Source organism: Lissotriton vulgaris, chromosome 7, assembly GCF_964263255.1.
Source record: "Lissotriton vulgaris chromosome 7, aLisVul1.2, whole genome shotgun sequence".
Classification (NCBI taxonomy): domain Eukaryota; kingdom Metazoa; phylum Chordata; class Amphibia; order Caudata; family Salamandridae; genus Lissotriton; species Lissotriton vulgaris.
This window is the reverse complement of record NC_141695.1, coordinates 898,492,487-898,510,295: the sequence shown is the minus strand read 5'-3', so window position 1 is coordinate 898,510,295 and position 17,809 is coordinate 898,492,487. Positions and strand designations below refer to the sequence as shown.

General features: G+C 41.7%; 1 protein-coding gene across 3 annotated transcripts in view; it reads right to left on the bottom strand.

Moving 5' to 3' along the window:
• Window positions 1–17,809, bottom strand: part of FLT4 (fms related receptor tyrosine kinase 4) — a 462,865-nt gene that overhangs the window by 52,797 nt on the left and 392,259 nt on the right. For all 3 annotated transcript variants that reach the window (XM_086931324.1, XM_086931325.1, XM_086931323.1), the window contains 6 exons: window positions 11,931–12,069; window positions 9,680–9,774; window positions 7,836–7,958; window positions 7,043–7,154; window positions 1,927–2,026; window positions 1,054–1,159 (listed from right to left, as the gene is read on the bottom strand). In XM_086931324.1, coding sequence (XP_086787450.1) covers window positions 1,054–1,159; window positions 1,927–2,026; window positions 7,043–7,154; window positions 7,836–7,958; window positions 9,680–9,774; window positions 11,931–12,069 — 675 coding nt within the window. The remainder of the gene's footprint in view (window positions 1–1,053; window positions 1,160–1,926; window positions 2,027–7,042; window positions 7,155–7,835; window positions 7,959–9,679; window positions 9,775–11,930; window positions 12,070–17,809) is intronic.

Below are 17,809 nucleotides of genomic sequence, written 5' to 3'. Positions count from 1 at the left end.
ATGGATTTCTTTACTAAGAAGTTGACACATTCTTCTGTAAGAGGAAGTCATTGTACAGTGGAGCAGGTGCCTCAAAATATAATCTTGTGGGTGTAATTCTTTTCCTGGCTAGTGTGTTATATTATGTTAGAAGCATATAGCAATGATTACTGCTAAATATTATTTTTTCTGGTTGTGAACGGGCAGTCTCCATATCAATCAAAATCCAGCTTGCATATAATTCTTTGTGTATGGGAGAGACTCAACTTGGCTCCTATTTTTCCTAAACAAACCGGGGTTGCATCTCCTGTCAGTTCTATGCATAATGGGGGATCACAAAATGCCAAATATTCTGCTGATGATCCATTTAACATGATTTTGTTAAAAGCTGTTTACAGTGTGCCGACCATGTGAATGGCTCACCACATCGCTTCAGCTCCCAAAATGGTCTACTTATGGTGATATAATCTTTACTATATCTTGAAGTTACGGAGCAGATATGATCAGGTGGAACTGTAGTCTAGAGGAGCTGTGCTCAAGTAGAGTGGCGTGGCCCCATGTAGAAACAGTGGCGATATTTACTATTGAATAAGTGGGACAGTGGAAGGGAAATATAATGGATTTGTGGTCTAATGAATATATTGTCTTGTGGAGATGTGGTCTATTGGCTATATATTACTATCTTGTTGACTTGTACAAGTGTGGAGACCTCGCAAATCATTTTATTGACCTCTGTACCATTACCCTTACTTTTTCAAAATGAAGAATTTGAAAATGAGTTGAATGTTGAAACGCTCTATTTAAAGATCTGCTTGGGTCAGACAAAGGAATAGAATTTGGTTTTCCTCCAACGACAGATAGCCCTCTGACCTGTTTATCAATGAATAAGCATTATATTCCTTAAAATGTAAATTAAGGATAGTCCTTTAAGTGACAGTACATGAAGTGCAATTCCCTTTTGACTTTCCATTGTACTAGAATCTTTTTCAGAAACCCACCAAATTATCACCTTTGACAAACCCTTTCACCACACAGTTATGTAACCTTTAGCTTTCTGATATGGTTCCTGCTCACCTGCTGGACATTCTCCTGCAGAAGGTTCCCAAGTATCTCAACAAGGTCAGAGAAGGTGTGCCGCTCTTTGGGGTCCCCGTGCCAGCAGCTCAACATGATCCGGTAGCTATAGAGAGAGAGAGAAACATACATCTGTTCTCTGTTGTATTGAGAAAACCTAGGTAGGTCTGGTGTAATGTGACAAATGTGATATCATATGTTTTATGGTCCTATATCAAAATAACAGAGACAATGAAGTGTCTGGAAGAAAGACCAATGACTGATGAATGTGATGGATACAGAAGGAGATGCACAGGGAATCAATATTAAGGAGTAAGGGGGTATAGGTTAACTCAATCCATGACAATACCCCCTCCCCCCCAAAATGTATCCAGAAGAATATAGAATAACTGACTCCTATGTCATGGAAAAGAAAATGAGACACAGAGGAGAGTGTGCCAAGGGGAAGAAATAGTTACATGGAGGAGAGCAAAATAACTTTATATGGTGGATAGAACAAAAGGAAGTGAGAAGCTGACCATTGATATTGGGATTCCCCGTCCCCGAACTAAAAGAGAGAACAGTTATAATGTACATGGACTGAATAGGATGAGAGGCCACGTGCTGTCCAGCAAGAAACAAACAAGATCCAGAAAATTCCCCATAGTTAACCTCTTTTGACACTTTAGACTTTCATTGAAAGTTTGAAGCTGCAATGCATGGTAATAACATTTTGCACACTTTTAGATGCATTCTCCAAAATGCTCTCTATTTTTTCTGCATACTTATTTACAGGCAAATACATATATGAATTCTTAGACACACACAGGGATACTTGCATGTGTCTTATAATGCCCCAGCCAAGTGGAATTGATCAAGGCAACTTAGACTTACATTTCCGCTGTGGCATACTCGGGAGCTCTCATCCTGGTACCATCCTTTAGTCTCTGGCAGAACTCCTCATTGATCTGCACTCCTGGGTAGGGAGATCCACCTGCGGAGCAGTAAGTGAGCATGGATTTAAGGAAAGCACCATTAACCAGGGATGGGAGAGGAGAGAGGAGATGCCCTTGATCGCCTGACCTGGTTGACAAATTCCTACTTGCATCTATGTCTAATTTGGGCATGGACATTAGACTTAGGCCCTGATTATGAATGGGTGAATGTTTTCCTACCCCTGAGTAAACAGGTCAAACCTGTCGAAATTCAACAGGGGAAAAGCATACAGTTATTACCGTATCACCTCTCTCTGGTGACCCCTACAAGGGGATAAATATCCCCTATCCCTAGGTCATCCGTGAAGTCACGCCTGCCAGGGGGTCCGGTCTTGCATACCTTACAAAACATGTATACAGTGTGTCTTTACAAGTACAAAACTACCCTAGTTCGCAAACATGGGGCGCTTTTTTAGCTATATAATTCATTAATGGGGTCCACTTTTATTTTGGTGCTGGGCTTAAATTCTGTCCCAGTCTGACTCTGCACGTTTGCGGCTTCGTAGACAGCTTTAGAGGCTTTTTCTGAGTGCTATTAAAAAGAACTCAAAAGACTTAATTAAGATTTGCAAAGTGTAACTTTTAATGGCAATTCTCATGATTCAGTCAATTGATTCTGAGATCAGAAAATATTCATAGCACCAGAGTTGAAGCCAACACGTGTTTCACAAGAAGAAAAGTAACAATGCTGCTTCTTCAGGGAAGTTTGGCATTATGAGGTAGTTGTGCCTACGACTCAAAGTGTGTTGCAAGCATCTGTAAAGCAGGTGATAGCGATCCAGACATGGAAAAGCTAAGCACTTGTAATGGTTTTGTTCTTAGATTAATGGTGCATTGCCAATTGTCTCTGGGGAGGGTGAAATGATAATCCCCAGCAATCCGGTGTACAGAAGACAGTGGAATCAGTGCGTCAGCAGTTGGTCGTTATCTGAGTTTACAGCAACTGGTCCTTATCTGCGTTTCCCTACAGACCCAGAAATGTTTTCAGCTTCTTTCAGGACCTCACACACAACATCATTGCTGCACACATTGGCCAGACGACACCCCTGCACTCTGCTAACCATGCACACAATATCCTACTTGAACAGAAGATGTTGAGGGAGTCCACAGGTAAATCTGTAACTTGCACAAAATCAAAAGACAAATGTGATGCGTAAACTCAAACTTGTGTCAAATCAAACAGTGCAAATATTCACCCTAGCCTATGATTACATCACCGAATACACAGAGCTACACAGCCACATGAGTGACATTGAAGGAGGTTTTGCAAAGTAATAATTCCCTCAAAATATTACGCCATTGAATATTTACCATAACTATTTTCTGTCAATGAATACAGTCTTCTGAATACACACAGTAGCATGCAAAAATGCCCCTCAGAGTGCTTTGCCATCAAGCACTGCTCCTCTCAGTATAATGTGCCAAGGGAAATTTTTCCTCAGAATACTGTTCCATGTGATGATCCCCTTAGCAATAATGTTGCTTAGAGTGTTTGCTTTCCTCCTCCGTTTTTGCTGATCTCATTTTTGCTGGCCTTAGGACTCTGTGCACTTTCCCACTGTTAGCTGGTACTAAAGACCATGTGCTCCCTCCTTAAAACATGGTAACATTGGCTTATCCCCAATAGGCATATTTAATTTACTTGTAATTCCCTAGTAAATTGGTACTATGTGTGCAGAGGGCCTGTAAATAAATGATACTAGTGACACTGCAGCACTTATTGTGCCATCAACTTAAGTAGCCATTTCAAACATGTCCCAGGCCTACCATTGCAGCTTGTGTGTGCAGTTTATACTGATATTTTGACTGGGCTAAATAAACCTTTCGCCAGGCCCAAGCCTGTGTGCCATGCATTTAAAAAGTAGGTCATGTACTTTTAAGCTTTACATGTCCGGTAGTGAAAAACTATTAAATCCATTTTCACTACTGCAAGGTCTACAACTCCCATAGAATAACATTGGTGTTACCTTATTATATTTAGTAGTCTGTATCTTCCAAATGGGAACAAGTAAACAGTTCATGTTTGGCATCTTTAGAACTGTAATGAAAAATCCTCTTTTATGATGAAGTCGGACTTTTGGTTACAGTTTTGAAAATGCCACTTTTAATAAATTGATATTTTCCTTCTTTAACCATTTAGTGTTTGCAGCCTGCCTCTGGGTGTAGTTGGCAATTGGTCTTTGTATATTTCTACTAGACAGCCACGCCCAATAGAAAGTGTAGGGGTGCTTGGATGGGCCATGACTGGCTGGATGGGAGGCTGGAGCTGGGAACACCCCTACTTTCACCTGAATAGACTGTTTCCCCCCTTCACCCAAAGAATTGCATACCTCCTGTAGTTAGCCTGGAGGCAGAATAAGGGAGGCAGGAAATCTGAGCACATCAAAGGAAACCTATAGAAGCTTCTTCCATTTCAAAGGAGGCAACTGTTATAAATATTGGACCTCAGATACTAACTCTTCAGTACACTTCCTAACCCGTGAAAGACTCTGACAGGAAGAAGGACTGCTGTGCTGCTGAAAGGACTGCAACTCTGCTGGACTACAGCCCTTAAGGGCTGCTGTCTGTTGTGCTGACCTGCTGTTTCCTGCCCTCTTGCCTGGGTGAGAAGGACTGGACCTGCAACCTATACCAAGGACCACCAAAGTGACTTCAAAGGGCCACGTCTCGTGTAATTAGTGCCTGGAATATGTAGCAGTGAGTTTTACCCTGCCAATTGGTACTACCCCAGTCCAGGACTCTTGGAAGTGGGCTCGAAGGTCCTCTGCCAGTCCATCTGTGGATCCAGCAGAACCGACGCATCATTTCTGCTGCTCAGCGCAAGCCTCTGCTGCAAGGGTTCTTCCAGTGCAAAGACTCTGCATTGATCTTGCAACACCCAGATGCATCGGAACTACCGCTGCGTGATGCATCCCCAACGCAGCCTCTTGCATCGGCAACCCCTCATCGATGGCAGCCTCGATGACGATAGCAGACTCTGCATCATAGCTTCCTTGACACCGAATCACGCAACACTCTGCAACCAGGATATAAAGTACTCTTGTTCAGTGGGCTTAACTGGGTTCCTGTAGCCAGCCCGCGCTCCATTGCCGTCAGACTGAACTCTTGACTGTTTTAGGAAAGAAAGAGCAGCAGCGGGCCTTAGGATCGCCGCACCTTATACCCAGTTCCAAATAAGTATCAATTGTTGTGCTGCCAACCCCGACGTCAGCTGCTGAGTGTCGTCGCTGTGATTCCAGATCAAAGGGTACTTTCTAAATTTGGTGGGGGCGCACAAGAACAAAGTCCAAAACGAATGTAGTTCATATGCAAAATATTTCTTCTTTATTTGTTAAAATTTATAGAAAAGTTAATTGTATACTTTCGGGATAATCTACGCAGGCCCGGACAGCCTGTGAGCAAACTGTCCGGATTCAGGGACAACGCTCGTGTTCCACTTGAGGAACTTATACATTTCCTTTGAGCCGTAGGGAGACTTGGCAACACAATACACTATTGGCTATAATTTGTCCAGCAATAGTGAGAGGTCCACTGCGTGATCACGTGCATCTTTGTCCTAAGTCGATTCAGCCCTAGGATTTGATTATTGAAATACCAGGCGGTCACCTTATTGATATGTGAATCCTGAATATTGAAAGGAGTCTTGAAGTGACGGTGAATACTGATTGGTTTCCCCATCACTGCATACACATCGAAAGGCTATCTACTTTTGGAATTCATTTCTGCCAATATACTGCCCTGAGGAAGCTCCCCGTATGGGAGAGAAACGCGTTGGCTGATCTTTTTTGTGATTACAACAATGAACTTTTCTATAAATTTTAACAAATAAAGAAGTAATATTTTGCAACTGAACTACATTCGTTTTGGACTTTGTTCTTGTGCACCCCGAACAAAATAAAAAAAGAAAAATGAACTCTTGACTGTCTCCCGTTCTGGCACGACTAGATAGCCACATATGGCACTTTGTGCTCTTTGGTGCTATTTTCACTAAAATCCTTAAAATTGCATATCCAGTTCTACTGATAGAATTTTTGTGGTTTTGGTCTTGTTTAATTTATTACATTTTACTCTATTTTTCCAATTTAGTGTAGGATCCCTTTTCTTGTGTTTCCTCACTTTGTTATTGTTTGAAGTGTTGCACAAATACTTTACACATTGCCTCTAAGTTAAGTCTGTTTGTTCAGTGCCAAGCTACCCGAGGGTTGAGCACAGGCTACATTAATGTTGCTTGTGACCTCACCCTGACAACGAATTGTGGTTACTACTTGAGCAGGGTTTCAATTACCTCAACCAGTAACTCAATTTCTTACACCGTGCTATTAAATAATTAATCTCCAGAATACTTTGATATGATATAAAGCCCCTCGCACAGAGGTGCTGTTGAATAGGCCCCTCAGAATGCTGTGCCATGTAAAAATTCCCTTCAGAATGTTCTTCTGTTTGTTAATACTCTTCGGACTGTTACATTAATGTTACTCCTTAAAAGACGATAACATGGAATGAAGCCCCGGAACAGTGTGCATGGAATTATTTTCTCCCGTTGACTGAAGCATGGATAAGAATTGCATGCTAATTGAGATTGGCTATTCTTTACTGGACAGATAATGTATACCAACAAAATGGAGTGCCACATTAAATCTTTTCAGAAAGAATACTTTGATATCTTGTTTTTTCTCTGTAGACCTTCATCTTTCGATACCTACCGTATGACATTTGAGTTGCGTAACATGTCATTGACTCAGTCCCAGTTCAAGTAGCTTTTTTTTTTAAGTTCAAAATAAGCTTTATTGAAAGTTTTGAAAAAGTCATATAAACAATTTAAATACACGAATGCATATAATTGATACAAAAAGAATAAATGAAACACATGAGAACAAGAATCAAAAATCAAAAATAGATAAGAAAAAACAGCACTAAAGCCACTCGTTTTATCGGAATCTTCAGCTATATCTACGGGTCTGTCCTGCTGTCCTGTAGTCTCTAAATGCCTTCATGTCTTACAATAACAGACTCACCTAAGGAGAAGATCTCCCACAACAGGACTCCAAAGGACCACACGTCACTCTGTGTGGTGTAAACCTTATCGAAAATACTCTCTGGTGCCATCCACTTGAGGGGCAGGCGGGCCTGAGTGGAAAGAAGCAGAACAGACATGGTCAGCTAAAGCATCAGAGCTGTCTGAGTAATTACACATCTTTTTAGTAAAAGAGTAGACCAGGAATATGAGGAAATCTCTCTTGTAGAATTCTCCCAGAGCAGCTCTACATTTAGGAACTACTCTGAAGATATATGAGAGAAGTTGCTTAAACAGACTGCTCTGTAAACTGTGCAGCAAGCTCTGTGATGAACTGTGAGAAGCATTATACAAGTGGCTATGAGGAAAACTCTTCTAAGGCTATGAGGAAAGTTCTGATAGAAGCTATGAGGCAGTTTCTTATCTGTGATGTCAGGAAACCTATACCATATGCTGCAAAACCACTTTTTTTTAATACAAAAGCTTTTCTGAAGAAAGCGCACTGTTTTGTGAGGAAATCTCTAATTGAGGGTGTGAAGAATGTTCTTGTAGGAAATGTCTCCTAGGCTCCTACACTACCTCTCCATGAGAAGAATAATACCTTCTAGAGTCCTTAGCTCTAACTGCTCATTCTGATGGTCTAGTGGCCCAGACATGTTTCACACCGACCAACATTGCACAAGATGGTGGCACTTCGTCTAGGGGAGATGAGCCAACATCACTGGGAGTCACTGGATTTATGAAAAACACCAAGGCTAGCTTTAACAAAAAAATTTAAGCCCTTTTATACTTACACTTCCCTTCCTGACATAGTCAGGGTCCTTGTAGATATCCCTTGCAAGCCCAAAGTCACAAATCTTCACCACATTGTTCTCGGAAAGCAGAATGTTCCTGGCAGCCAGGTCCCTGTGAATGCACTGAGAGAAGATGAGAACATCACACACGATTCAAGCTGTTGTCTCAGGAAAACCATTCAGATTACTGGGTAGGAAAGGATGGGTATTGATGGTATAAACCAATGTCTGGGCACATGCCAGTAGTACACTACTCTTGCATTCTGATTGCTTCAGGAGGCGTGCTGGCTTTTAATTTTTCTTTGATTTGAATAGCATTATAATCTTTAATTTATGTGGCTATTTCAAGGAGTAATGTAGCTGGCACTTTTCTGGCCGATTTTTGGTGGAAGGTGCATTTCAGTTTCTGGTTGACTCTGGTAGTACAGTGTGCTAGTTATAATGTTTCTGTCTTATATAGGTAGAAAGTAGTTTTTCGTTTTCTATATGATTTGTCTCGCAATTGAGCTATCTACTTTCTGACACAATTAAGGCATTAAGATGGGGTTCTGTGTTCAGTAGAAAGCTAGTTTTCAGAGCTGAATAAGGTAAAAAGTGATATCCTGCTACCCTTTCTTGATTCATCTGACTATAAGTCAAATGTATATTTTCCTGGGTTTATTCAGAAATTAAGCTAGCTCTATGTTTTAAATCAGTATTCGAGAACTAAGCTAGGTTAGAATGTTCTGGCTGATTACAGCCTTCTGGCCTGGTTCAGGTGGAAATTTAGGGAAATTGTCTAGGGTAATACTTGTAGTGTACCAGCTTCCACTTTGTGGCCTGATCGATGAGCAAGATAGATTACAATGTTGTGGGTGATTCAGGTAGCAATCTATCTGTGCATCCTCGGGCTGTATGGGGACTCATTTTTCAGGTTGAACCCGACATTATGTTTGTTTAACCGCTGATGATTTCAGAGATGTAAACTAGGTTATATTTTCTTGGTCTGAATTCATGCAGTAAGGAACCATATAATTTCATGTCTTCTTAAGGCAATTAGTTATCGTATAACTTTCAGGTAGGTTCAGTAATGAGCTAGCTCACCGCTGTCTTACCTCATTTAGACAGCGAGCTAGCTTTAAAAATTCTGGTCTGATCTAGGGAGTAGGCTATTGTGTCATTTTCTGGTTGAATTTTTTAGTGAGCTAAATGTATTGGCTGATCACAGTAGTAATACAGCTTTGTAAGCTGATCAGCTGGTAGGCTTTCTTACAAGTCTCTCAACTAAATACGGTAGATTACTGATTTCTAGGCCAAATTATCTGACAGCTACCCAATTAATTGAGATATTAATATGGCTTGCATTTTAATGTTCTTTCCCAATTCTGTTAGTAAGCAACTGTAGCTTTTCATGTTTTGGGCTGATGAAAGTAATAGCTTCCGTTTAGGTTAATTCAGACATCAACATAGTAATTTAATTTACAATGTATTCATTTTATTTACCATGTAAGCTATGTTCCTGAATCAGGAAGGCACCTTAACCTGATTTAATACGATCTTATTCCATTCTCAGCTGGTTCGAGTAGTAAGATAACTTCCAATATTCTGGGCCCCCTCAGATACCAAGGTTTTCAGGACTGGTTTAGGTTATACTACTTTTTTGTTTAGAATGTCAGTAAGATTGGCTGTAACTGAATCTACACCAGCCCTTTTGGCTTTTCAGAAATTGCAGTCTGTCTGGAGACCCTAGGTTTTTACAACAAAGCCAGTCTGCCTTTTTAACCTGGAAGACATGTTGAAGCACGCATAGTAGGTGATCTGGGAGGGGTGGCTAGGACAATTTACTTTGAACTAGTTCAACTCACCTTGCGGGAGGCCAGGAACTCCATGCCCCGGGCCACCTGGAAACTATAGCAGATGAGGTCCTCCATGGTGAGCGGGCACTTCCACAAATCTTCCACTGCACCACAGGCAGACATGGGGAGGAGAAGAGGAGGTTTTAAGACATGTTTTAGCAGCAAGACAAACAATAGTTGAGGACATACGGCAGGGGATGGGGACCTGATAGGTGATCCTTTACACATTTCCTTCTGACGAATGTTTGACTATGGAGGGGGAAGTCCCCCACATTTTGCCATGGAACCTGTAGTTTAGTATGACTGGGGTGTTGCTGAATTAACAGAGTGACCAGTAAGGTTTCAGTTTTTATCCATTTGCTTGGCCTGAATGCACACCATTGCCTTACAGTCTATTACCCTGAAGAAGACCCTAGACCATTTTGGCTTGTATAGTGGTGGAAACATGTTGGTAATGCAAAGATCTCAGGTCAGGTGATTCATTGTATTTCACTATACAACCAACAATCTCTTAAACATACTAGAGGTACTCGCCAAATTAAGAATACTTTGAGTATACCTCTAGGTAAATTTTATATATTTTTCTCTTGTTGACAAAAAACAGGAACCAAGTGTTTTGTCCTGAACATACACTTTTAAGAACTCTCAGGGTTAGATTAGCTTCCCTCTGTTGAGTCCGCCATGGTGACATTACTCCTACCCCCGGTGGGAGAGGTCATCAAATGAAGAAGCATGCCTCGTTAAGTAGAGGGTGAGACAACCTCTCAAAAATCTTTTGATGACCCACAACTAGGAAAAGTTTAAAAAAACAAATAAGTCCATGTTGATTTTAATAACCTCAAGTGACCTTTTTTGCATTGTGTACACGATAGAAGGTCCCACCATGAGATCTGCATCCTGTGCAGTTAGGAATTGTGGATCACCACACTTTCTACAGTTATTCAGGGCTGTAGTATATCCGATGAAAGTAGTTGACTTGTATAATTAGCAAATTAGATGGAATGGTGAGCATCCTGACCGCCATTTTGGCCTCTTGTCCGTCATCTTCGTCCAACTCCACAATATCACTCTCCGAAGTCTGCCCTGACTCCCTTAAGTGAGTCTGTGAAGTTAATTAAAAGGGCCCTGTAAAGCTTAGAAATTCCCTTTCACTCAGTGGCCCCAGCATCAGTCTGGCTTCCAATGGATTATAGCCTGTTACCTCCTCTAGGTACAAAACTATAATCTAGGTTTAATGCTGACAAATTTAGAGGTATGGAATAAATTGTGATTTATGTAGTCTATACTCTTCGGACACATGTTCAAAGGACACAATATATTTGTGATACATACGTACAGAAGACTTGTAAGTCGTGGAATTCTTTAATGAGTTGTTATTTCTTGCATTCTCTGTATCTTGATATCACTCCATGAGTATCACTCAATGGAGAAGTTATTGCCCTGAAATGTTTCTATGGGGTATCACTCACCTGAGAAGTCAGTGGGCAAATTCATGAAATAAACTTACAGGTACAGGGAAACATTTGCATTTTTCACAAATAATCCTAAACTTCTGCTTGGAAAGCTGCACAAGGCATGTGCAGTCCTCCCAAGACGTACATCGTAGGAGTTTACGTGGATGAGGACGGTGAGGAGGAGAGAGAGATCACAGCGAGGATGCGGGGAGCCTGGAGACGCCACAGCAGGTAAGTGCTTTTTTTTACTGCTTTTAAATTTTTAATTAGTGAGTGTGGAGGGGAGCGGAATTCTACTGAGTTTTTTTCAAACTCCGTGGAACTCTGCCAACTCCGCCCACGATTAATTATGACAGTGTATTCAGCTGAGGCTCTGCTGTGAGAAACACGGGCAGTTACATCGACTTTAAATAAGGGACGGCACTGCACATCTGAAAGGGGTAGGAGCTCCACTAATTTGTGGAGGAGCTCATGCTCCCTCAAGCTCTAAATGGAACCTGCTGTATTTTCTGTTCCCAACTATACATCCATTCTGATAAATGTAGTAAATATTTTCTCTCTGTAGCTCTGCTTTTAATTCATAAGTGTTGTTCATAAAATCTTCACTGTCCCTACAAAATATTAAGAAAATATAAATGAATGTAAAATGTCAACAGAAGTGTTCCTGTTCCCAGTTAATTTATTTGAGGATGCATCAGTGTTTTTCAGCTAATCATTGGCAATCACGACTACAGTACATAACCCAGGCATAGTGGAATTGACTACAGTAGATGTAAAGAGAGGACGTGTGGAGTATGCTTCCATACCTTCATGTCCCCTTAAGCTCTTGCTGATCATAATGCGGGAGAACATGGTGCTGTCATTTGACCCAGCACTACTCCTTCCATCCACTAGCACTGCTTCGACCATGGACCGAACTTGGCTGCGCAGTCTTGGGGACTTCTCCTAAGGGAGGGTAGGGAACAGGTTAGATGAAAGCATGAAGGGAAATCTTGGTTAGTAGTCCATCAAGTGGCAAGCAGAGTCCAGGACACAGTATCCAAGCACCAGTCAACTGAAACTCATCAGTCCATGTTATCTGCCCTGTAAATCCTGTGTTCCTGTTATGGGCTCCGTAACTCCTTCGTCCGTTATTTGCTCTGCAGCTCCTGCCACCGTTATTTGCTCTCTAACTCCTGGGACCGTTATTTGCTCTATAAAATTACTGTTATTTATATGCTTATTTTGCTATCATCCTTCAACCAAAATCATATTTGAAATACCAGTGGTCTTTTTCACTATCTTCAAATTAGCCTCTTACTAAATGCCTCAAAATCAGGGGTGGGAGGAATGTTGGCAGAATTTGGTGACTGCGTTACTTTTGTAACACAAGGTTCTGGCCAAATTACACCAATTGCTGTGTGGCGGAATTTTTTCCTGTGAGGCTTCAGAAACACGAGTGAAATTTGATATCCCTTGTGCGATATTTTAAAATGGGCGGTAGTGAGCAGCCGCAGTCAGCGGGCTGCTTTTTGCGTAGATTAGCTGCAGCTTGAGTAGATTTTCTACTGCAGCAGCAGCAAAGTCAACTTGAAACACCATACGCTCGTGTGCACCGCATGCTTCCGCTCACACTGATTTCTCAGCACTGCTTATGTTACTGGTGCTAAATTGTAACACAAGCATTGTGACTTGCATATTTTCTTTCCATGGGCGGAACTCCACTGTATCTTGGAATTTTAATGCAACCCCCAGAATTCTGCAGAGTGAAACTCTGCAAGTTCTGCCAGCCCTACCCATAATCCATGACTTATGCTTCATCCAAATGATTGGCACCTGACTCATATAAACCAGAGAAAGTTAATTTGGTAAGACACCTTGGGCAAACCAGCTGTGTTACCCATTAAATTATAATTTAGAATTTCTGTTTTTACCGCTCATTGAGGAATTTTTAAATCTGCATTTTTCAGATTCTGGATTTGTTTTTTTTTTTTTACAAATAGGAACCTCAATTACTCAAGTAGAAAAGTCCACCCACATAGGCCCTCATTACAAGTGGACAGAATTCCTGATTTGGTTGAGAACTCTTGTTAGCTGCAAACTTGGGAATTGCAACTTTATTGTAAAAATGCATTCCCAATTTCCCCTTGTCTGTCCCCACTGCCCCTCCCCGATAGAACTGATTAAATGTTTGGGTGGTAAAAGGCTGAGAAATAAGGAATTAGTGCAAGAATCAAGTATGGATATTCCGATTGCAATAGTAATGCCCAATTTCTCCATGTCACGGTTATAGAAGATTTGCACTGTGAGAATTCTTGTTAAGCCATTCTAAAGAGAGATAGTGTTTTGCTTTCGCAACTGTAATTTTGTATACATTTACAACTTCATGATTGTATGCCTAATGGTTGTCTTTTGTGAAAGCTTATGCTGATTACAGTAAGCTATGGTGACAAACCAATGGTAATAGCTATAGGCTTTATTAGTGTGCAGGAAAATGTTATGCTAAATGCCGCAGGTCTTGCATGTTTATTTGGCTTATTTATTGTGAAATGCTTCCAGAAAAGAAAGTTTTTTGGTTATATGTAATCTCACAGATTACCATAGCAGGCAATAGTTTTTAGATGAGATGAGAATTTTACTGTGATGATTTTTGTTAGGCCATATTGATATTGCTTGTATATTGTTTTCAAAACTGTCATTTTATACATAGTTGTAATGTTATAAATGTATGCCTGTTGACTGGCCATTTACTGTGCAATTCAGCAGACCAGTATTGTGTACATTGTCAAACCATTGGTAACAGCCTCATCTGTTCACTGGGAAAAGTTATGTCCGATTCCTCAGTTGTGATCTGTTTATAATGAAAAGTTATGACAAAGCAAATAGGCATTACATACGTAGGGCCATATTTATGGCAAAGTCGGGCAGTGTAACAAGTGACTTTACTGCGCTGTGTGACAGGGACAGGGCAGGAATGTGCCATATAAGAAAGAGTATGTATTTATTTAAAAGGTTTTCTATAGCGCTAGCTGGACCCAAGAGTATCAGAGCGCTTTACAGGATTTGGTAACAGAATAACAGACAAACTTAGTACAATTGAGAAACTAAGGCAAGGCAATTAGAACTTTTAAGAACGTTTTAAATTAGGTTCATCTAAATCAAATATCAGATCAAAGATGGTAGAACTGGAAGACAGTGAAGATTATATAGTGTGTCAGAATATGGAAAGGCGAGAGAGTGAGGGAAAATTGTGGAGGGTGACGGGTAGGTGGAAAGCAGAAGGCAGGAGGTGGGTAGTCCGAGAGGGAAAAAAAGGGGGTGGCGGTGGGTGTATGAGTAGAAAGAGAGAAATATGATGGGGAGGAGGGGGAGTGAAACTATAAGTAAAGGGGGGCCAATATAGGCAGTGTAAGGGGGAGGAGTTTGTGGCCAGTGAAAATAAATTAAGACCACAGTATTTATTGAGAAGGAGCAGCTTGAGGTCTGTTTTAAAGCAGGGGTAGGAGGGGTAGCCATGTAGATCTTTGGGAAGGGCATTCCAAATGGAAGGCGCATTACCAGAGAATTAGCGAGACTGTGTTGATTTCTTTTGTAACAGAGGAAGGACAAGGACAAGAGCGTTAGTGCTCCTCATTGTTCTAGTACACCCCGCTTTTTGAAGGTTGTCAGAGAGGTAAGATGGGGTATTTTGATTAAGGGCTTTGTGCCTGATGCAGGCCATCTTGTAGGTGGACCTGCCTTCGATCGGAAGGCATTTAAGGATTTTGAGAACAGGGGAGATGTGATCATAACTCTTACAGTCAGTAATAAGCCTGGCAGCGAGGTTAAGAATGGATTTGATAGGGGCTAGGTGGACTTTAGGGGTACCAGCAAGAGTGGCGTTACTGTAATCAATTCTAGACAGGACTAGTGATTGGACAACTGATTTAAAGTCATCTGCTGGAATAAAGGGTTTAATTTTTTTAAGGTGTTGTAGTGTGAAGAGAGCACCTTTGGCCGAGTTTTTTATATGGGGAGTAAGACTGAGGCTCTGATCGACGCTGATGCCGAAGAATTTGACCGAGTTGGAGATGGCGAGAGAGCAGTTGAGAGCTTTAATGTTCGTGATCCAGTGTTGAATAGGGAGCGAGTTGTTTGTGGGAGAAAATAGGATGTTTTCCGTTTTTTGGGGGTTTAAATTGAGGTGGTTTTGATGAAACCGCAATTGAATCTTAGTCAGGGCATCGTTAAGATGTAAGACGACATCATGGGATTTGATCTTGTAGTATAGTTGTGTGTCATCAGCATAGAGGTCGTAACTGATTTTCGCTTGTTTAAGAATAAGGGTGAGGTGTTCCATGAAGAGGTTGAATAGAGTGGGAGAGAGAATAGAGCCCTGTGGAACGCCCAAGGAGACTGGCAAAGGTTTAGAAAGGCAATCGCTGACTTTAATTTGTTGAGTTCTATGTTGGAGATATGAGGTGAATCGCTTGAAAACAGCACTGTCAAAGCCGAAATGGTGTTTGAGAATATTGAGTAAAGCGACATGGTTAACAGTATCAAAGGCTGCAGAGAGGTCAAGAAGAATGAGGAGGGAGGATTCACCTTTGTCAAGGGAGCGATGGATGTCATCAGTAATGTTGAGCATTGCTTTTTCCGTGCTGCATCCCTTTCGAAAACCTGATTGGAAAACGTCTAAGAGGTTGAATGAGTCAATGTGTTTGTCCAACTGTAGCAGGATACATTTTTCGAGGGCTTTGGATAAGAAGGGAAGGTTAGAAATAGGGCGCAGGTTGCTTAAATCATTGGGGTCAGCCGTAGTTTTTTTGATGATGGGGGTAATTTGGCCTAGTTGGAGAGAAACAGGATCACTACCAGTGGCAAAGGAAGAGTTGATGATATTAGTCCAATATGGTGCAATGAAGTGTTTTAGTTCTTGAACAAGATGAGCGTGAAGGGAATCTCTAGAATGTAAGGATGGTTTAAGCTTGGTGATGATCTTAAGTACATCACTTTCTGAAATTGGACGAAAATTACTCCGGGAAGCATTCTTTTTTAGCTGGGGGGTGGCGAGGTAAGGTTCATAGGGGGTGATAGAGAGGGGGAGTTGGGAGGAATCAGGGGGGATAGGAGCAGAAGAAGGCACAGGCGGAATGTTATGGAGGGGGCGTTGGCTATGTGGTGGGGGAGTTAAGGCGAAGGATTGGTCAATCTTGGTGACTTTATCTGAAAAGAAGCTAGCAATTTCTTCACATCTCTCAACCGTAGCTAGTAGTTTGGAGGGGGCTAAAGTAGTTGGGTTTTTGACAATGTTAAATAACTCCCTAGGATGATTCCTTGCTCGATAAAGTTCTGAACGGAAGAAGGAAGCTTTTTCGTTAAAGATGTGTTTTTTATAGTTTGCCCTTGCAGCTCTGAGGAGGACAAGATTCGAGGTGGAAGGCTGTTGCCTCCACATGCGTTCAGTCTGTCTGAGAGCTTGTCTCTATTTGTTAAGGTCAGTATTGAACCAGGTTTTGGAGGGAATAGTTTTGGGGAATTTTAATTTGGCTGGGGCAATTTGGTCAAGGACTTCAATTATAGAATTGTTGTAATGTTCAGTAAGGCCAGTGGCACTGTGGGAGAGAGGGGACAGCTGTAGGCGAGCTTTCATTGTAGACTCCAGCTCGCCTGGAGGAATAAGGTGAAGATTTCAGGTTAGCTTCTTTTGTTTGCTGGTGTTAGAGGGAGGAAGGGGCATAGAGCTGTTGATCTTGAAGAGGATGAGGTGGTGATCGGACCAGTCAATGGGGATAATGTGGGAAAGAGAAGCCAGATCATTGCTAGTGATAATAGCGTTGAGGGTGGCACCTTTGGAGTATGTTGGAGAGTTGCAGAGTTGAGTCAGGTCGCTTATGTCAAGTAAGTCATTGATGAGGTTAACTGAGGGGTCGTCATTTTTATTCCAATGGAGGTTAACGTCCCCTAGGAAGAGGTTTATAGATTTGGAGAGAGTGATGACTATATAAGAAGATCAGACAACTCTTCAGCAAAGGAAAGAAGGTCGCCATGGGGTTGGTAGATATTATGCCGGCAGATAGGAGGGGAACCCTGTACTGTAAGTTCAGCACCATGGTATTCAAAAGTGGAAAGGTCATGGTGGAGGACAGGTGAAAGTTTAAGTTCTTCTTTATAAATTATAGCGAGGCCCCTTCCAATTTTGTCAAGCCTGTCTTTTCTGAGGATGGAATAACCAGGGGGAGAAAGCAAGTCAAGGATTGGTGAGGAGTGGGAGTTGAGCCAGGTTTCAGTCAGAAAGGCGATGTCAATGCTTTCGCTGAGGATGGTTTCAGCGATTTCTGTTGTGTGACATGAAGCCGACCAGTAATTAACCAGCATGCAGTTGAGAGGTTTAGGGTCACTTGATTTTTTGGAGGAACAGGAGTGGATAGAAGTGAGTTGCTGAGGGGGTCTGGGTGAAACTGGGGAAAACTGGATCCGACTAATTCCCAGGATCGCTGAGATAGATGGATGAGGTGGGGGGAGTTCGTAGTCGAGGTGGAGAGGGGGTAGATTTTATTGAGGTCAGAGAGGTCGTGGGGGAAGATGGCTCGGGAGGAGGGGAGGGCTGAGTAGCTATTACTGCTTGTCGGTCTAGAAGGAGAATTGACGATGGGGGAAATCATTTCTTGGTTATAAAGTGCGGGGTAAGTGTTGTAAAGGAAGTCAGCAGGCAGATGTAAGGCTT